The sequence below is a fragment of the Drosophila busckii genome, chromosome 3R (assembly GCF_011750605.1).
Source record: "Drosophila busckii strain San Diego stock center, stock number 13000-0081.31 chromosome 3R, ASM1175060v1, whole genome shotgun sequence".
Lineage (NCBI taxonomy): Eukaryota > Metazoa > Arthropoda > Insecta > Diptera > Drosophilidae > Drosophila > Drosophila busckii.
Genome location: NC_046607.1, coordinates 7716329 through 7738049, shown reverse-complemented (window position 1 = coordinate 7738049; position 21721 = coordinate 7716329). Strand labels below are relative to the sequence as shown.

Genomic DNA, 21721 nt, shown 5'->3' with positions numbered 1-21721 from the left:
TTTCTATATCATGTCGTATTTATTGTATCAATGTCAAAGACGTTCGCTAACTGACATTGACATTGCATTGGCCATTGCTCTCCTTGTACAACATTATATTGACTCTGTTCTCCGTTTTGGGTATGTGTTTTTTATTTTTATCTGAAAGTTTGAAACGTGGCGCACTTTTTTAAGGTGACCATCTCGTACGAACTATGTGTTAAAGGGAGATGCTACTAGCTGAACAAATTGCGAGTATTATCTGCAATAATATTGTAGGAGCAGTGCAGCTGCAGAAAATGTGCGATGTAGGCACTGTAAAGTAAAGCAAGTGTAAGTTAAGGGAAACTTTGAATTAAAAATAATATGTTGGTTTGGAAAAAAACATTTGCTGTAACGATTTTTTAAATATTTTATTTTCTATTCAAATAAGGTAAAGTCAATGTTTTTATACTCGTTTGCTTACGAACTGATCAGACAACTTAACTTCTTATTTCATTTTTGAAAATAATGATCGACAATGTCTTAAGCTTAAATTTGTTCGGTTCGCTGAGTAGTTCAAATGAACCTGCTGTAGATGACACTTGCAGCTTGGGGCGTTCGCCTCATCACGCTCAAGCTTGTAACAATTTTGTGTTGACGCACGCTCTATTATTGTAGATGATACGTGCTACATTTTGGTTCTTATTCCCATCTTGTGTTGGTAGCCCTGAACATTCAAAATAACATTTTTTATATTAAACAAAAAACCGCGAAGCTGAACGGACGTGCGCGCGCGTGTTGCATGTGCATTGTTGGTGTAAAATTAATTAAGCGCAAAAGTAAATAAACGCAACAAATCTTAAACGACGGTTAAAATTAGCTTAAATGCTGGAAAACGGTTTCTTGGAAAATGTGCGCAACAGAAAATGGCAATGGAAATTAATTGTGTGCTAATTTAGTGCCTTTGATTGTCGGCCTTTAGCTGTGCAAAGTAAACTACAAAACAAAATGCAAATGTGGTGAACAAAATCCAACTACGTGTTGCTTGTGTCGCATTTCGTTTTCTTTTTTTCGCAAACGAAAGTGTAACTGTGTGCGTGTGTGTGTTTGTGTGTCGCTGTACGTGTGCTTGAATGCATATGTATGCGTGCGTTTGCGGTAAAAGTTTATGATAACAACAACAACAAGGAGAAGAAAAAGAAGCAAAACACAACAAGATGACTGTGTGGAGTGATTGCAATGCAAAGCAAACATTTGGCATTGGTGAGTGCGAAATTAGTTAAAAATACTACAAAGCAATGTTTAGTGTTAATTGAACAAAAACAAATTGTATGAGCTTATAAACAAAAGTGTTTTTCTTAGAATCGCCACAAGTAACAAATTAAAGCGCTGTGGGTGAGCAACAAAAACAAAAATAAAGAAAAGAGAGAAAAAAGTTCGGTTGATCTTTTTCTTCTTTATTTTTTGCTGTTGCTTCTTTTGAAATTTCTTTAATGTTCCCCTGCTGCGAGCGCTGCAACAGTTTTCTTGTTTGTCTGCTGTCTCGCTTGCACTTGCATCTTGCGTTTGCCTGTTGCCCGGCCATGTGGTCGCCGCTGCTTCTTGACTCTTTTCGATTTCTCTTGCACTCTCTGATCCTGATCTGTATATCTTTCGCTCTACAGATTTGCTGTCTACTGAGTACGCTTTAAAACTGTAAACCTGTTTTCTAACGCTTCGCTACACTCGCGCTTACACTTATATGCATGAGTGTGTGTAAGTGTGCGTGTGTGTGTATAAGCAAACAAACAAATGAACAAACATCTCCCGTGCATCGATTCCCAGTCTATTCATTGGCAATGACCATGAAAAACGAGCAATAGCATTTTTAAATCTAAACGTGTGAACAATTTTACGACCTTTGTATAGATACACACATACCTGTATACTTAAGCGCTACTGCTCACTTGAATAGGTACACCCCCAAAAACATTATTTAATAGTATTTATTTAGACAAAGTTATTTATTTTAGCTAAGTAGCTCTTAAATTTAATATTATGTACTTGCGCCCACTTATGAGTTAATCGACCTTTTGATTTGGAAATGTACATCACCTGCTTCTATTTTAGTGGACTAGACTATATATAGTATGTGTGGGTGTGTGTGTGTGTGAACTTATGTTGAGTACTCGGAATCGAGTTAACCGCAATTTGTTTGCACTTATTATTCACGCGTGTTTGGCCACCCACCACCACCCACTTTTCACCGCTCATCAGGTTCGTTTTGCGTGCCCGTGTTTTCTTCTTTCCTCTTTTTTGGGGCGTGGTTAGTCATAAAATTTAATCAAAATTGCGCCATCTATGTGTGTGCACATTATTATTAAAAAGATATGATGTTAGAAATTCGATTACAAGCAGCCATGAGTTATTTATTTATTTATTTTTTTTTGCTCATTAAGTAATAAACAAATAAAAGTGCATAAACAAATACTCACATGCAAGTGTGAGGTCTTTACATGGCGTAACAGTTGTTTTGCTCTTAGGCAAAGTATTTCGATTAAATTATTTTAAGTTAGTGTGTGTTACTCATAAAGTTAAGATAATAGTATTAGTATGCTTATCAGTTTATAGTTTAAGTGTTGTCTTATCGCAAAAAAAAGAAGAATGACAAAAGAAAAATGTTTTTACTTTTTTCAAGACGCTGCTTAAACATTTGAATTTATATTTAACGCGAAAATATTAAATAAATGCAATCAAATTGCAAATATCAATATAATACAAAAAAGGCGTTTATAAAAAAGTTCAAATACATAAACTTTGCTTTAAATTAACAACGTAAACATTTTATTGCTAATTAGCGTCATTTGTTGAACGCACATAACTAATTATGCAACATGTGAATATGAATTTTAAATATGCGTTAAATATTTATGCGATTCACTGTCCCACATTTGATAAAACAAATAATAGAAAAAAATGCTGTTTGCTTTTTATACATATATTTGGCATTTGTTGCTAAATAAATGCAAACAACAACAAACTAAAGATAAGATGTGTGGATTTGTATGCAAAGCAAGTGACAAGTTCCTTTGCAACGCATTGGGGCATGCATGCACTTCTTATGCCACATTGCTACTCCTCTCTATTTCCTCCATCTGTGTTGATTATTCATTCAGCTGCCGTTGCTACTCCACTGTACATTGGCTTCAGTCTCTGCACCTGCAAACTCCCCCAAAAGCATACAGAAGCGACTACAGTAGGGTGTCCCTAGAGACTCACTTTAAGATATGGAGAATCACATTTAATTTTTCCAATTCATATAGGCATATGCTCCTATTTTATTAGATTGCTTTTGAGATAAATATTAACAATAGCACACTATAAGTTTATAAGCTTGGGATAATCTGAGTTCTGAACTCAAAAGTTATAATAATCGCAGTAACTTTATTCCCATTTTTATATTAAAGGGGAATTTTTTGAAATATGCTTGGGATTTTATATTGCCTTAGTATTAAATCACTTTTTGATAAGTTAACAATAATAGGCTAAGCTAAAATATGTTGATTAATAATAAAGAACACACTTTAAGCTTATAAACTCGGAATAAATCAGAGTTCTGTTTCTGATTCTTATGCCCATTTTGATATTGTAGGGGAACTACGTTTGGGTTTTAAGATTGTAAATTCGTAAGCTGCTGCAAATAGAACAAAATTCCTTTTATATGCATCATTATTTTGCTGAATGTGTAAGTTGGGGTGTGTGCTATAATTAATAATTTAATTTTAGAGCCATGGTTTCTATGGGAAATATGCTCCGAGTTTTCTGTATTTTGCTTTACCGTTGTGTCAATTTAGTTTCACTCATTAAGTCGACCCACCGTAGTGTATTTTATACATATGCATAGCTCCTTTGCTGTTTTACACTTGAGTCAACGCTGTGGGCGATGCGGCAGCCCTCAGACTTTAGGCGCTGGCAGTCAGTCAGTTAGTCAGTCAGTCAGTCAGTGAAGCATTCTACTTTTAAATTTGAATAGCAGCAACAACAACTTGAAATTAAATGAGGCTGTGCATTGAGGAAAAAAAAGTGTGCAGTCAAGTTTTGAGTTTTGTTTTGCTATTTAATTAAAATTTGCCTGCTCGTTAGCTTTATTAGTGAAGCGCTAGAAATGTGTGCCTGCTGCCTTTAATTTAGTTAGTGAAAACTACACACACACACATACAATAAATATATATGTATGTGTGTGTGTGTGCCACACCCTAAATTGAAGCACTCAAGCTCAGCCGCAAACAATTAAGCGACAGTTCGTTCGCCCTGCTTAAGTGCAGCTCATCCCCAGACAATTGTCATGTTGAAATCCATTTTTAATTTCCAAAGAGAATCTGATCTGTAAGTTTTGCAATCTCTCCCCCACACAGCAAAATGTAAAAAGATTGCTTCAATTTGATATTCAATTGTCGCCGCATTCGCAATCTTGTCCGTATAATTAAGCATAAATGGGAAATTGGAACTAGAAAGTTTTTCGAGCTTGAGCTTGAGCGGCGCCCCCACAGTCAATATCGGTGGCATGCGTCATGCGGCAAGCGCGTGAATGTGCCCCAAGGCGGCTGTAACTGGTTTTAGTTTATCAAGCTTCTACTATTACAGGGTTAAAGTTCAAAACTGTGCTCAGCACATGAATCAGTAGCATTGTCTTTATATAGAAACTGACCACAGTCTAAGAATCATAAAAAATAAAAACATTTCAGTTGCTTTTTCCATTTGTGTTTTCCTTTTTAGATATGTTTTTTGTCAAATGGGTCAAGTAATTGTTTATAGTCGCTGCGCTTTTTTGTTTTATGCCTTTTGTCTACGCAATAATAATAGTAAGAATAATTGTTATCAACATTGCTTTCGTGCTGTATTTCTAATTTAATTTTACGAGCTTGCGGCGCCATAAACTTGAATTTTTTTTTTGTTAACTGTAACTGTAACTGTGGCAACTGTCAGACAAGGCCCTGAAGGCCTTGCTATGTGTCTTCATAAAATCTTATCTACGAATTGAGTTCATACACACTCAACACACACACACACATACCTGTAGTATAAATGCGTTTTGCTTAATACAATTTGTGTTTTGCAAAAGTCAAAAATGACAATAGAACTTCTGTAGCCCACACGCCCATAAATAGCTTGCGAAGAATGTAGAATCGTAGTAGATAGAGTAGAGATGGGTATGGGCCAAGTTTGGAATTCGTGACTGGCGGGACTCTTTGAAAATTCGTGTAGACAAATCGGAAACAGGCTTCAACATTTCACGACTTAAGATTCTATGATATAATTTATTGATCTTATGTATGCGCTTTTAATAATTTATATTAAAATAATCTTCAGTGCTCTTCACTATTATTATTATTCTTCTGCTTCTGTATTTAGAGCAATGATTTCTAGCCAAAACGTTATTCACTCTATTGCGACTCTCTTTTTCTATTCTTCATGATCAACTCCCCTATTCTATGTTAAGCTCCTTTTCGTTAAGCTACAATGTTAATGTTAAGCTGCTGCTTTCTGTTAAGCTACGCCCCACAGGGTACAAATATTACATAGATATAGCTAAATTAACTTTAAATAGTCTGATCACATAAATTGTGCTTTATCCTAATCAAAAAGGAGGCCCGTTTCCATCTCTAGAGCCAGAGTATGAATACAATCGAGCATTTGTATACGCATTTATATATTTCTCTCTATGTGTGTGTGTGTGTTAGCCAGACAAACTGCGTCGTCTTAACTGTTCTCTGTGTGGAGAGTCCATTATAATTGACCCTCAAAACTCGTCTCGCTTGCTCATTAAATGTGTGTGTGTGTGTGTGTTTGTTTGTATTTGAAGCTACAGATCAGCGCTTAGCTCACAGCTTAGAACAGCAGCGTGTGCTTAGAAAATAATTAGAAACACAACAAATTGAATAAACGCTGAGAGAATTGTGAGCTACAGTGAGCGCTATTGTTAGACGCTATGTGAACTTGAAATTGAATTAAAAATATATATATGTGTATCATTTTAATTGAACAAATGTTGAGCGCATCTAAAGCAGCCGCTTTGCATGCATATGCTGTAAATTATAATTTATATATATAGTATATAGTTATATGTCGGTGCTTCATTCATGTCACTCAGGCCAGGCGTGAGCTCTGCTGCTTATGAGTATTACAAAAGTTCCATAAACCTGAAATTTGAAATGAGCCAAGCAAGCGTCGTCACGCTCATTCTTTACATGTGTGTGTGTTTGTTTAAGTATATGTTTGTATTAATGTTAGCGTCTTGATGACGAAGCCTCACGCTTATTGTTGCTGGCAGTTCGTTGTTATTTTTATTGTGATTACTTTTGCAGGCAGCAGTCAGTCAGCCGCTCCACCAAAGTAAAGTTCTATATTTGCCAATGTGTCTGTGTGTGTTTACCTGTTGCATGCCCCCAGCTGTTGCTATTGAGGGTGGTGGCTGCATCCGCTTTTTACTTTGTTGTGGCTGCTGGCTGTGGATAATTTGTCCCAATGCAAGTTGGCCATAAAGCTGCCTACCTGTTGACTGGCGGCTTACCTGCCTGCCAGCCCAACTACTAACTGCTTGGCTGTACCCTTTTAAGCCCCATACTATTCAGCCGTGACTTGACTGCATTTGCGCCATCTCCCTCCCTCTCTTTCTCTCCTTCTTGCGCTTTCACGCTCTCTTTTATTTATAGCACAGCGCATGCATTTCATTATTCATGTTCATTTCCGTTAGGAGGGTAGCCAACAAACTTCGGTAAACTCATTATGTTTGCTTTCTAGGCTGGGTCCAGGCTCCTCCTGCTGCTTATCGCAGAAGGGAAATGAGTTCAATTTAATGAAACCCTTAGCACCGAATTCGTTTGGTCAGCAAGGTGTGTTCTCGCTGACTGATTGAACAGTTAGCAATAAGCAGTGTCAACGTTCAACGTCGTCATCATAATCAATGAATCATTCAACATTTCTCGGAAATTTCTTGCTGTATGCAATTTGCGTTTTATAAGTTCAAGCTCTACTTGATAACTACTTCATGTGTCGCAACTTCCTATAAATAAATCATTAAACAAATAAACAATGGCAAATATAATTAAGACAACAAAACATTGCATATATTTTTTACAAGTTTATATTATAAAAAGTACTACAAATTGGGAAATATTATGCTAAAGTGTATACATAATTAGAGCAACATAAAGATAATTGTAGTATACCCTTGCTTCCTATATACTATTTATAGTTATATCGTATTTACAGCATTTCCTTATTTTTATTTCTTGACGTCTTCACTCTGGCTGCATTTTCATTCATTTCATAAATATAAATTAAAGCGCATTTTTACGCTCTCTAAGCGCTTAGGCTATTAAACAACACCAGATCTCTTAGCATGAAATAAAACATGCTCGACTGGTTTTTTCTGTTATTTATTTTTTGCAATTGACCCACTGGCAACTAAACTTAACTTTCCATGCAATTGAATCACAGATCACACAGACAAAAATCTCTAAACCGCACAAAAGTTCAGAATAACAAAAGGCTAGAGATATAAAAGCGCAACATCGGATAATGCCACAGAGACTGCAAATAATAGGCATGCGTTTAAAATAATTGCAGAAAGCCTCAAAGTGGAAGTGAAAAAAAGACCAAATTTTAAAACTTAATAACATTAAATAAAATATTAGGCTTAATTTTGTATTAATTATAATTATAATTAAAAAAATAAATAATTTATAATAAAAAACTAAATTTATAGCGTACCCTGCTTTAGTTTGCAATATTCACTCAATTCGTTTGAGATCTTAACTGAAGCTTAAGACTGCTTGAGACTTTTTTTGTACAGAGTCTATAAACAACAAGCAGCATTAACAAAAATACCTTTTTGCGAATTGTAGGCACTCAATGTAATTGCATTTGTTGTTGTTGCTTTTGTTATTGTTATTATTATTATTGTGTGACTTTATATGCTGTGGAGGTCGTTCTCGTTGGTTATGCTCGCTTGTTCATCATAGAGCGGCAACGAGCGCACATTGGTCGGTCATTGGACCGGGACGCATCAGCAGCAACGCCAGCACCCTAAGGCGTGGCATGTGTAGGCGGCGCAGAGCGTTGCCTGCAGCTGTGTGGCATAATTATATCTATATACACACACACATTCATGCACACAACTCATGCACTGCGAAGAAGAAAAGCTTTCATTATCGTGCGAGGAAGTGATGACGATGTCACCAAGCGTCGTCGTCTATGTGCCGCGCCTGCCTTTGTCTCCGATCCTCAAGCGGCGGCGGCGGCGGCTGCCTTAACACAATCAATGGTGTGTTGGTGCCACAAAGTGCGTCATTTGTTGTAACTAGCATTTTATCAGCGTTTATTTAATTTCGCTTTAGCCAGTTTCGCTATTAGATATATCTCACGTAGTACTATATCCGCAGTTTCAACTTATCGCTTATCACACTCGTCGCCCTCCCCCTCCCAGTTGTCAGTTTCCGATCTCAATTATGCTCATGCTCTGGATTACAAATTTAGCGCTGGACTAATTGATAACCCTCACCCCAAAAACACAAAAATGAAATAGTTAGATGCGCGCAACTGATTTGCCAGCTCATATTAGCTCAGTTACGATTTGCCTCTGAGCTGCGACAGGTGATTCAACGAGACTAGTTTGCAAATTAAGTACGTTGTTTGAATAAATAAACAAATGTAGTACAAAACAAAACAAATAGTAGTACAAAAAATGCTGCTAGCAAGTATTCTTTAATTTAGAACATAGAACTATAAAGAAGAGTTTCTATTTAAGCGTTTAGTATTCGATATTGATATATCGATATAATTGATAAACACAAAACCATGCGCTCTGTTGTCGTTTTAATATTAAATAAATTACATATAGATGAATTTATATATTGATAAAAACAAAAACGTTGAAATATGTTGTCACTTTAAACGGCAATTCAGCAAATTACATTTGTTTCGGTTCGTTGTCTTTATAATTTGAGCTTATATATAGATGTATCGATATTATCGATAAGCATAACACTCTTAACTCGGTTGTCTTTTCTTTAAATATATCGATCTTATCGATAAACACAAAACTCTGAACTCTCTGCTCTTATTGATATTTATTAAATTTTAGCTGGCATTAATCAATCGATAAATTAACTTATTTGACTAGTTCTAACCGATTTTTTTTCTGCTTTCAGCCAAATGCAACTTTGACCAGGATGCCAAGCCACATCGCCTCAATTTAGATGTCGGAGATGCTGTCATAATACTCAAGGAGACCACTCACTGGTACTACGGCTACAAGCAAAAGTGAGTGGGGAGAGCTTGACTTAAACTTAAACTTAATGCTAATCAGCTCTTTAATCTGTGATTAGCTTGCGTTTCCATCTTTGCTTTCACTCACTGTGCATATTTTCCATACGTCTCTGTCTGTCTGTCTGTCTGGCTGTTGCTGCTGCATAATCATTTTATAGCGTTGTTTATTATTCGTTGTTATCTGTTGTGAAACGAATCGAAAGAAAAAAAATAAGCAGAAGAATGCCAGAAATGAGCCAATTATATGTTAATTGAAATACGTTTTTAAAGCTTTTATTGAATTTACTGTCTGGTCAGAGTTATGTGCAGTTTTTTCATTAATTTTATGATGTTCAGAACAAGCGGAAATGTGCTGCTTGAGTTATGTTTTATGCATAAATCAGGTAAACAGCTGGCAAGCTCAAGAAGAAAAACAATGTTTGCATGTTGTTTATGTTAACAAGTCTGTTGGCATCTGGAATCTGTGCCAAGTTGCCCAATTTTATCCCGAAGAGAAAATTACACACACACATGTGGATGCAGCCATGTGGCAAAGTCAAATGGAAATTCAGAGAAAAGAAAGGGTTGAGCCTTTTCTTGGGAGTTCTACGATGGGTTTTCGTATGGGTTTTTGTTGCTTATCTGCTTGTCTGTCTCTGTGTGTGTGTGTGTGGACACTCGATTGTGTTTGCCTTATCGTAACGAAAATAACAACAAAAGCACAAAAGATGCAATGGTTATGATCAAGAAGAAGCACATAACGATTGGCAGTCTGACCTTTTTATATATTTCAACTGACCCATAACCCGAGTAAATAATATTGCCTACAATTTCCAGCGAGCGAGCGAGAGCGAGTGTCAAACTGTATTAGTGTTTAATTGTGGTGGCCACATACTGCTGGTAGTCACTGTACAATGATACACTTAAGTACTTAACAGCGATAAAAGTCGCACTTGTGTGCGTGCGTGCATTTAAAAAGAAATTCAATGATAACCTCTATGGTCAGTAAATCTTTCTTTATATATTTTCTGTCGCTTCGCTTGTTGTTTATTTATAAATAATGCAAGTATCAATTTTAATTGTTAATTTTCTCACGATTTCTAACGCCGATAAGCTAGAAAATTGAAAATTTGTGAGAATTATGTGACACATTTGTTTATTATTATTATCAAACTCAATTGGCAGCCAGAGCATTGAAGGTCAATGATAATACCTGCTTGAAGTTCAATCAAATTTGTCAGCGAGTGAATGAACATAACAAAAAGAGTGAGAGAGAGAGAGAGAGCCGCAGCTTTAACTATGCTGCTGATTGATGGTTTCTTACATTTAGTTATTGCTGTTGGCATCGGGGCAATTAAAGCGGCCACCCCGCATGTCAAGCGCTGAATTGAGCCAAATTAAAGCATTCCATTTGTTTGGCGAGTGTCACACTTTGCGATCACTTCCTCTGCCTCTGCCTCTGCCTACAGTCCACACAAACAAACTCAACAATGGCAGCCATCGGACGCAGACGCAGCCGCAGCCGCCTCTTGTGGCAACTTTAGCGAGGGTTGGGCTGCACTTTGGGGTTTTTGTGGGTAATTCATCAGCGACAAATGTTGAATTGTGTCATGCTATAGTCAAAAGCATATTGTTGTGCATATATATAGTACAAATTTATGTGAATTATAAGCGAGGGTGCGCATTAAAGTTGTCGCAGGCCTTGAGCAGATGAACTATTGGTACACAGTTTAAACAATAGAGTTTAAAGTTAAATTTATTAAATTGGCATTAATTTCATATCAATTTAAATTGCTTAGAATTAGACTGCAGTACGGCTAATCACCCCAATCATTATCAGCCATATTGGTGAAACATTGGTGAAACGTTGGTGAATACCAATACCCAGTGAATTTCATTAACAGAAAACTGCTTTGTTGCTTATTTTAAAACATGAACCTGGAATTTAAATAATTAATAATTAATTTACAATACTGCTACACTTAGTGTTGGTGAATTCACTACTTGCTTTTCATAGATAAAAATTATCAATTGATATTAGTCGTAACTTTTTTTTTAAATAAAGTTTTTGATTGTTGAAACAACCCTCGCATATATCCGCTTTTTATTATTTATCTTGTCATATCTGCCCAGCTTAAGTTCACATTTACACCAACATATGCAGACCACATTTTGAATGTTCATTTTTAAATTTATTTCACAGAGCTAAGGAAACACGCGGCATATTCCCAAAGAGCTATGTGCATCTGTGTGAGTACAGCATCGTCAATGGCGAATACTGCATACAGCGCACCGATATCGTCGAGGAGATCACCAAAGTGCTGCTCGAATGGGGCGGCATAGCCAAGGAATACTTTTTGGTAAGTCCTTAGCAATATTTGTATTTCATATTTAATTATTATTTCATTTTGCTGCAGACTACAAATCCGAGTTTTCAAAAGATACGCCGCAAAATGAATAATTTGAATAACAATCGCGCTGCGCTGATCTCTGGCAATCTGCCGCTGGACGAGATGCGCAAGGTGAAGCTGCAGGCAACGGCGCTGATTGACACCGGCAACAGGCTGTTGGGTCTGGACATGGTGGTGCGCGATGAAAGCGGCGATATCTTGGACACCAATGCCATATGCACCACTGAGCTCTATGAGAATCATGTGAATGCCATGCAGCGCATCGATAAGGCAAATGTAAGTTTAGCAGCGGCTTCAGTTTGAATTGTTATTAATCTTTTACGCTTTTAGCGCTTGTCCGGCGAGCGAGAGACGCCGCGCATACAGAACAAATACTCGCACAATATATTGCTGCATGTGAACGCATTTGTGTGCAAGTTCCGCGAGGATTCGGATCTGCTCTTCACGCTCTTCGATGGCGAATCGCACAAGCCCATCAGCGAGAATTATGTGGTGAAGTGGTCACGCTCTGGCATCGATCGTGACATTGATCAGTTCAACAACAATCGCGTGCTCTTCACCGATCTCAGTCGCAGTGATTTGAACATATCAAAGTTGTATTTGGTTTGCTATGCCATACGCATTGGCGCCATGGAGATTAAGGACACCACAGACTCGAAGCGCATCAGCATGAACATGGGCATTGGCAACTCGAGCAACATTAAGCAGTCGCAGTTGTCGATTAACTCGAATGCATCCACCAGCAGCAATGGCAGCGACTATATGCTGCGTCGTCCCTTTGGCGTCGCCTGCAAGGATCTGACGCCCTATCTAAGCAAGCCAGACGACTTTCGCGGCAATTTAGACTTGCCTTTCATTATGTGCGAAAAGGACACGCTGGATGGCACGCTGCGCAAGATGATTGCCAACAAGGATCTGGGTAAACTGGATTCCAAAATGGCCGTCACCGTCGAAGTGCTGCGTGGCGACATTAAGCAAATCAAGGAGGACTTTCCACGTCTCGTGCACACCAATGTGCCCGTGGCGCGTAAAATGGGCTTTCCCGAGGTGATTCTACCCGGCGATGTGCGCAACGATCTCTATCTAACCATTTGCAGTGGCGAATTTGCGCGCATTGCCAAGACCTCGGAGAAGAATGTCGAAGTGACAGTTTGTGTGGCCAACGAGCAAGGGCAGCTGGTGCCGGGCGTGCTCAGCATTGGCGCTGGGCATCCGCCCATTGATGAGTACAAATCGGTGGTTTACTATCACGATGACAAGCCCAAGTGGCAGGAGACCTTCAAAATACACGTGCCCATCGAAGAGTTCAAGCTTTGTCATCTGCGCTTTATGCTCAAGCATCGCAGCAGCAACGAGCAGAAGGATCGCAATGAGAAACCCTTTGGCCTCGCCTATGTGCGTCTTATGCAGGCCAATGGCACGACCATACCCCAAGGACAGCACGTGCTGGCCGTCTACAAAATCGATCACAAGAAGCATGACAAATCCATGGCCAACAGCTACATGGAACTGCCAGCCACAACAGCCGAGCTGCTGGGCACCAAGCCTTCAATTAGCGGCCTAACGCTGCTGCCCAAGGATCAGCTGACCATAGGTGTGAATCTCTGCAGCACCAAACTAACGCAGAGCGGTAAGCCCTAATCAAATATCACATTTATTCAACACACTAATATCGCTTTGTTGCTTGTAGTGAGTCTGCTGGGTTTGCTGCACTGGTCGGCGCACAAGGAGACTTTGGAGCAATCATTGAATGCGCTATCCACTGTGCCAGGCGAGGAGGTGGTCAAGTTTCTGCAGGATATACTGGACGCGCTGTTCAACATACTCGTCGAAAATGATCAGCCAGAGAAATATGATCAGCTCGTCTTTATGAGCATTATACATCTGATTGAGACTGTCTCCGATTTGAAGTATCAGCATTTTCTCACCGTGCTGGATGTTTATATCAAGGATAGCTTCTCCGCCACATTGGCCTACACGTAAGGGCCCTAAGAAGCGTTGCAGATATTTATAATAATGCTTAGTTTATTATTTTGATAAATTTGAGACTTATCTGTTAAGAATTTCAACACGAGCAATGAAATCTGTACAAATTACTAGCGGGAAACTTTGTCCTACATTTAAGCAAAGCAAAAACTTCTTTGCTTTTATATATGAGCCATTTATCTTATAGTTAGCTAAACAGTTTGAAAGCCAATAGCCAATCTTTGATCATATTAAGATATGATTAAATATATACAACATTCAAGTTTTCGTGTTAATTTCATAGTAAAGTTTATGTTCTGCTGATGGCATTTATAGTAATCTATAGGGATTTATTTCTATTTAAAAATATAATCTTTAATTCGTTAGTATTTTGATAGCTATTTTCTACATTTACTAAATTATTAGGCAATAAATAGATTTACAATAGATAGCAATGGAACAGGTTTACTTAAAAGCCTTAACATATAAATAAGAATAATTTTATAATTGTTACATATGCACATATCAAACATTGCGCACATTAATTAACATTAAATTATTTATATTATGGCAGCAAACTGATCGATGTGCTGCAACGAAATATAAGTGAGGCCATCACGCCCAGCGAAAAGTCCGTGGATGGCATCGAGCTGCAGGAGACGCTGCCCGTGCGTCGTTTATACAAGACTACGCGCTATCTGCATTATGTGATGAAGTTCATTATCCGATCACGCATTTTGTACTCTGCCATGAATTGCAATACGGACTATGTGGAGTTTGCTACGCGGCTGCAGGAGCTGCTCAAGATGTTTATCGACATGATTGGCTGTCCAAGTAATTTGCTTAAGTCAGAGGGAGCGCTGCTGAAGAATCTGCACATTATAGCCACCGATCTAATGCAGGTGTTTGATCAAGTGCATCTGAGGTAAGCTCACTGATTATGCTAATTGCTATTTAAAGCTAATTTTGATTTGCTTGCAGCACTTCCATTGTTGAGATATTGGAAAAGTTTCCTTCGCGTCGTTTGACGCAATCCAAGATGGGCTGCATTAAGGACTTTGTGGAAACGAAACTGTTTAGCATGCCCAAGTGTCGTGCTATACTGTTGCCCGTGTTCTGCAAGCACATCAAGGATCATCTGGAGAGCAAGGAGGAGGTATGTGCTCATCATCAAACTCAAACAAACAATGTTTGCTTGCTTATGCCACTAATTATACATTTGGAAATGCGCATTATATGTTTATAATCTAATATTGCATCGTTTGAAATTTGATTTTGTCTATAATATGCAATATGCTATATAATCTTGCAAGCGACAAACGACAAGAAGCAAAATTAAAACATTACTCAACACAATTCAATTTAAAAGCTAAAGCTAAAGCTAATGAACTAAAGTAACTAATTAAATGCTATCAAAACAAATCATTGCAAACATAAACAAACAATTTTCATTTACATTTGCTAAACATTTAATTGTAATAACAAACATTTGTCGAATTTCAAGTTGTTGAGCTGTGAGCTTGTCTTAATTTTGCAGTTTATATTGTTGTATGAATTAGTTATAGTCTAAGCACATATAGACACGCATGTAGACATGTATGTATGTGTTAGTTAGTTAGTTAATCTTAAGCATGCTGCGTCTGCGTTTTACGTTTTTTTCTTTGCATTTAGTTTATTATGTGTTTGTCCTTTATGTTTGTTTAGCACTTAAGCAAAACATTATACACTTTAGATCTATATATATATATATAGCAATCATATGTGATACATCTACTCGTTTATTATGTAAGTAAATACATGTTGTAATATTTAGTTTAGGAGCGCTCATCTGTTCAACGTCGTCGCTTAGTGTTTTGTTTCTCATTTGAAAATAGTTTAGCTGGGTTTGCTCCATTGCTCATGTTGTCGCACAAATATTCATATTCACCCCACTGTACCTGACCAAATGGTTCATACAAATATATTCACTGCATACACACACACACTCTACACACACACACACACACACACACACACAGTATATAATATAAATGTATGTACCACCTGGAACGTTTTACACGCTCTTTTCGCTCACTTGCTCTCTCTCTCTATCTCTCACTTATACTTTACTTTCTGGCTTCTTGATTAGCATTTAATCCATTGTTTTATAATTTGATCACTCAATGTGTGTTCAACATTCATTTATTTCCCGTTTATGTTTTTTATTCCTATGTGTGCCATCAAATAAAACAAAAATCTAACCACGATCCACGATCTTTTGTCGGGTGTGTGTGTTAAACATTTTTGTGTTCGTTGTTCTGTTGTGTTTGTGTTACTCCCTCAATCCAATATCTGTGTTAAACAAAATAGGGTGACTCGAAAACCGATATATTGCAGCAAGAAAAGAATCTTTCGAAAGCCGCTAAAGTGCTCGGACAGAAAAAATGCCAACTGCACACACGTGAAACGTCTGCCAATAAGAAGGTAAACCCCAAACAAACAAAAAAACATCACAAACAAATTCACAGATCAGGCCAACTAAACACGCACGCTCAAAGCCCAAAGCATCAGCTTTATGAAATGTACATTTAATTTTATATTAATTTTATAAGTTTTAAGTACTGTTATGTTTAGCTTTCACCGCTGGTGATTTGTGCACTTGGCTTACAAATGACAAAACTTTGACACTCACTCAGACACATACACATTAGGGTGGGTCGATTTACAAAGCAAAATCCGTAATCTACTTAAAGTACTGAGAATATTTCTCATACGAACTATGGCTCTAAAATTAAAACTGATACGTTCAGACCTTTTTTAAAAAAAAAATGCAGAATTCTAAAATGTATTGATGCAACTTCTTTAGTTAACATCAAGTTTGTTATCGATTTATTTTAGAGCCTTGGTTTCTATGTAAAGTATTCTTCGAATTTAGCATAGATTATGTTTTACCATTTTTTCGCTATCAAATCGAGCCACCCTTACATGCTATAGTTTAAGCTTAAGGCAACGCTATGCTGAATCTTTGTTGTTGTTTGGATGTACGCAAAGTTGTGTTATTGATGTTGTTGCCACCGCCACCGCCAGCACCGCCGCCCCTGCCAGTTGTTCCATGTGTGTTTTAAATAATTTACAAGCTACATTTGTGTGCAATTTACACTAATTACGTTTAATTTTAATTTAATGAATTAATACAGCCGAGACTGTCGCAGCAAAAAGTGCTAGGAGAAAGTATGATAACTAAATTAAACATGATGCAAATATCTTAAAGCAATCGAAGCATCCACTAATGTAACTACTACTTATTTAGATTGCCGAATGCATCAATATAATGAACAATATATTGAAGCTGCTCTATCGTCCGGATGTGGGACCCACGCACAACGATGTGCGCGATATAATGATTATCCTACTGCGTCCTGTGATGAAAATGGCGCATGCCCTGGATCGGGATAGGGATGTGGTCGGTCAGTTCTTTGCCATTATGCTGGGGATAATGCAGCGCATGGATGCGCAGCATTATAAATACTTTGTCAACGATTTGCATCAGCATGGCGAGCTCAAGGACTTTGTTATTGAGATACTGCTGGTGTTCGAGGAGCTGGTGTCGCCACATCAGAAGGCTGTGTTTCCACGCGACTGGATGGACATGATAATGCACCAGAACACTGTTATATTGGGTGCACTGCAGCAGCTGAGTCTGGTGATCAACGATTATTTTCTGTGTCCCGTGTTCGACAAGCAAATCTGGTCGAATTTCTTTCAGTGCTCGATTGCGTTCCTGGTGCAGTCGCCGCTGCAGCTGAACGACTTCAACGATAATAAGCGTCAGATAGTGTTTGCACGCTATCGGGATATACGCAAGGATACGGCTAAAGAGATACGCAAGATGTGGTTCCAGCTGGGCAAGCATAAGCCCAAGTTTGTGCCACAGCTGGTGGAGCCCATACTGGAGATGAGCATGATACCGGAGATGGAGCTGCGACGCGAGACGATTCCCATATTCTTTGACATGATGCAGTGCGAGTACTACAGCTCGCGCCTGGAGATGGAAAGCTATGGCGACACCAAGCACAACAGCTCACACTACAAGGGCAACTTTTGCGAGTTCAAGACAGCCATGATTGAGAAGCTGGACATACTCATTGGCATGGGTAAGTTAACGGGCAGGCAGCATTCTTATAAGTTTCAACTAACTCACGTTTAATTGCAGGCAAAGGTGATGCGGAGTACAAGGAGCTGTTCGAGCAGATCATGCTGGAGTACTGCGCCAAGCACAACACACTCAATATGGAGGGCACCAGCTTTGTGGCCATGGTAACCAAGCTGATGGACAAGCTGCTCGAGTATCGCTGCATTATTCAGGACGAGAGCAAGGAGAATCGCATGGCCTGCACCTTTTCGCTGCTGCAGTTCTACTCGCAAGTGGATCTCAAGGAGATGTACATACGCTATGTCTACAAGCTGTGTGCGCTGCACATGGAGTTCGAGAACTTTACGGAGGCGGCGTTTACGCTCAAGCTGCACACGGACTTGCTGCGCTGGAGCGATGAGGAGCTGTCGCCGCAGCTGCGCAGCCATCGGCATGGCCACTGCCGCACGCATCGCGAGCTGAAGGAGGCGCTTTACTTTGAAATCATGGAGTACTTCGACAAGGGCAAGCAGTGGGAGTGCGCCATTGATATGTGCAAGGTGCTGTCGCGGCAATACGAGGAGGAGATCTATGATTACATCAAGCTGGCGGAGCTGCTCAAGCGCATGGCACTGTTCTTTGAAAAGATCTTGAAGGAGCTGCGTCACACTTCCGAATACTTTCGCGTCTGCTTCTATGGTCTGGGCTTTCCGCGTCTGCTGCAGAACAAAGTTTACATATTCCGTGGCAAGGAGTATGAGCGCCACAGCGATTTCTGCTCACGCATACTAGTGCAGCATCCGCAAGCGGAGCTTATGCAAACACTGGAGGCGCCCGGCGAGGACATCACTGCCAGCGATGGGCAGTATATACAAGTGAACAAGGTGGAGCCCATTATGGATGCTGCGTTTGCCAAATTCAATGAGAAGATCATTTCCAATGAGATTGTCAAATATTTCACCTCCAACAATGTGCAAAAGTTTCAATTCTCACGCCCCTTCCGTGACAGCACGGGCGGTGGCGACGATGTGCGCAATCTGTGGCTGGAGCGCACGGAGCTCATAACACAATTCCCATTGCCTGGCATATTGCGCTGGTTCCCTGTCGTGGATGCGCACACGTTCAAAATATCGCCGCTGGAGCGCGCTGTGGAGATTATGAAGAAGACCAATACGGACATCAGACAGTTGGTCATATTGCATCAAAGCGACGAGAGCTTGCATATTAATCCGCTGAGCATGAAGCTCAACGGCGTTGTCGATCCAGCTGTTATGGGTGGCTTTGCCAAATACGAGGAAGCGTTTCTCACCGATGAGTACTTGGAGCAGCACGCCGAGGATAAGGAGCTGGTAGAGGAGCTTAAGGAGCTGATTGCCTCACAAATTCCACTACTCAGCATAGGTAATCAATCATTATGACTCAACTTGTTTGCCTATTAATCCTTTTTTTGTATTTTAGCCATACGTCTGCATCGTCAGAAGGCGCCTGAAAGCCTCAAAGCACTGCAGGATCACTTGGAGCGCTGCTTTGCGGACATGCAACAGCATGTGGAGTCGCGCTATGGCCGCAAGTCGTGCGATCTGAAAATCGAACGCGACTCGGTCATAATGCGACGCACCAACTCCTTTTTGCCCGCCATCTTCGACAGCAGCAACAATCGTTTGTCCGAGACCAGCATGGGCTCCTCAGAGTAAGCATACACTAAATTTAATTATAAACAATTTGTAAATAGTTTTAATTATTGCAGCAGCGGTCTTTCCAAGTCAACCTTCCTACCTCGTCCGCCCACAAGTTCACTGAAGTCAACGTTTGCCAGCTTGAGGTGAGTTGCTAACACTTTTCTTACAACTAAACTAACATTAACAATTAACCTTTTTTTTCTAATTCTATTTGTTGCTTCATGCGCTTTAGTTTCAAACTTTGATTTATGTGCTTTAGTTATCTATTTAGTTTATTTTTGCTTTATTTTGCATTTTATTTACTTTGTATTGCTTACGATTATCTTTGCGCGCTTTAGACCCAATTTGGGACATTCGCCTAGCACCAAAAGCAACAAGCTTAAAGACAAAACACCAGCCAAGCGACGCTCTATGAAGAAGGTAAGTGCACTTTGATATTAAATGCAACTTAAACTTTAACATTTTTATTTTTTAGGATCGCGATACTTTAAGCTTACCTGTGGCTAGCTGTCAATGGTATACGCCACCGCTGATGACCATAACATCCACGCCCGAGAAGGAAAATACTACATCTATTAGCTCATTAGCCAGCACCTCCAACACTTCGCTAAGTGGACCCAAAACTCCAGATCCGCGTGTGCTTACCGAGGAGGTTCGTTGAACTTAAGTTACATCTTAAGTTTCATAACTAAACTGTTGTTTGTTTGTCTTATAGCTAACACCCAAGCGACCGCTGCGCTCTGAAAAGGAAAAGGAACGTCGCTTATCGCGTCCTGCCAGCATTGCCACGCCCACTGCAAGCATTAAGAATTTTACAGATAACCGCTCGCTATCCGAAAGCAGCAATCGCAACTCAGTTGGTAAGCCTTAAAGCTTTGCTTCTATTTGAATTGCAACTAAACTGTTCAAACATTTTAGAAACCACAGATTCGACATCGGAGGAGGATATACGACCACCGCCGCTGCCGGCTAAGACGCGTGATTCAACAGATTTCAGCAGCCTGAGCTGGAATCCCAACACTTATAGCATGCTCAATGTGCTGGGCAGCAACACAACGAACAGCAGCAGCAGCATCAGCACGACAACAACCATGACAATGACCAGTATTACAAACAATACGTACGAGTATTTGGAGGCGACCAATTACAGTTTGATGACAGGCTTCCAGGATGCCAGCAAGCCGCGTCCGCCAACGCCGCCGCCAAAGCCATCGCGTCACAGTAAACACATTCCAACAGAACAAGTTGCTGCGCCATAAACGAGCAAGCAATCGAGTGCCAAATATAATCCCTTTGTTACTACTATATCAATTTAGTTTTATACACACAAAACCACATCAAACAATTAACTTTCGCCTCACATGACCGCACTACCAAATAGCAAACGGGCATAAGTGTCTTAATCTAACGATTGCAATAGTTTTAGGCCTTTTAAATATGTATACATTTATATTTTAATGTTTTATGTCAAATGTTTAATTATGTTGTAATGATATTATGTTGAACATGTCATCATTTATAGCTAAACGATCTTATATATATACATATTCGCATGTATCTCTAGATATGCTCTATTAATTTGTTTTTTGTAATCAATTTACTTGCCTTGCACAAGTAGAGCTTACCCTATATATATTTATAATATTCAACTTAAGTGCAACTACTTTGTATATTTCTAATGTAAACAAGTGCCACAACATATTTTAACAATGTTAAGTCGTTAGCACAAAATGCAATTAACTGTCAATTATGCCAACTTCGTTGAACTCCTTAAGCAGTTAGCCAAATTTTTAACTACAAAATGCACAAAAATGTTTACAGTACCGACAAATTTTATTATAGTACTAAGTCGATTAGAGCCATCAAAACAAAACATGTATTGTTATTTTGAAATGAACAACTTTAACTTTTTAACTTTGTTATACGTACATAAACACATATATGTATAGTTAAGCAAATCTTTATGTTTAATTATGTAATTTTGCGATCTGTGTATCGGCCAAAGATTAAGCAATAAAATTTTAAGCAATTAAGCGCAATAAACGTTAAACTTAGCTGAAAAAGAACGCATTTTATTTTGACTTACGTGGATTTTTTTGTACGTCTGGGTAATTCATATTGTTAATAATTCTAAAAGCTCAATCAGATGAGCTTTTCTGATAATTAAAAGTGAACCGTATATAACACAAATATTATACAATAGCTATCCATAATACAGTTAAACTTGTTGAACGCTTACCACTCAGAATTATGAATTGTACCTGATTATGATTCGAACTCTATATTATTACATACATATGTATATA

The 21721-nt window shown here is 38.9% G+C and overlaps 1 protein-coding gene across 4 annotated transcripts; it reads left to right on the top strand.

The window, feature by feature from the left end:
* The first annotated feature begins 1119 nt into the window (after nt 1-1119).
* On the top strand, nt 1120-21469 carry LOC108603829 (dedicator of cytokinesis protein 1). 4 transcript variants are annotated; one of them, XM_017992964.1, is made up of 17 exons: nt 1120-1224; nt 9153-9264; nt 11453-11609; nt 11667-11936; nt 11991-13290; nt 13351-13639; nt 14200-14550; nt 14607-14781; nt 15975-16088; nt 16915-17758; nt 17818-19137; nt 19195-19426; nt 19487-19558; nt 19754-19835; nt 19891-20067; nt 20131-20275; nt 20334-21469. In XM_017992964.1, the coding sequence occupies exons 1-17, from the start codon at nt 1179-1181 to the stop codon at nt 20672-20674; spliced, it is 6027 nt and encodes a 2008-aa protein (XP_017848453.1). In that variant the 5' UTR covers nt 1120-1178; the 3' UTR covers nt 20675-21469. The 4 variants fall into 4 exon arrangements, with proteins under 4 accessions (XP_017848453.1, XP_017848452.1, XP_017848454.1 ...); XM_017992963.1 differs by having other exon boundaries at nt 19484-19558; XM_017992965.1 differs by having other exon boundaries at nt 1121-1224; nt 16002-16088; nt 19484-19558.
* Nucleotides 21470-21721: the final 252 nt, after the last annotated feature.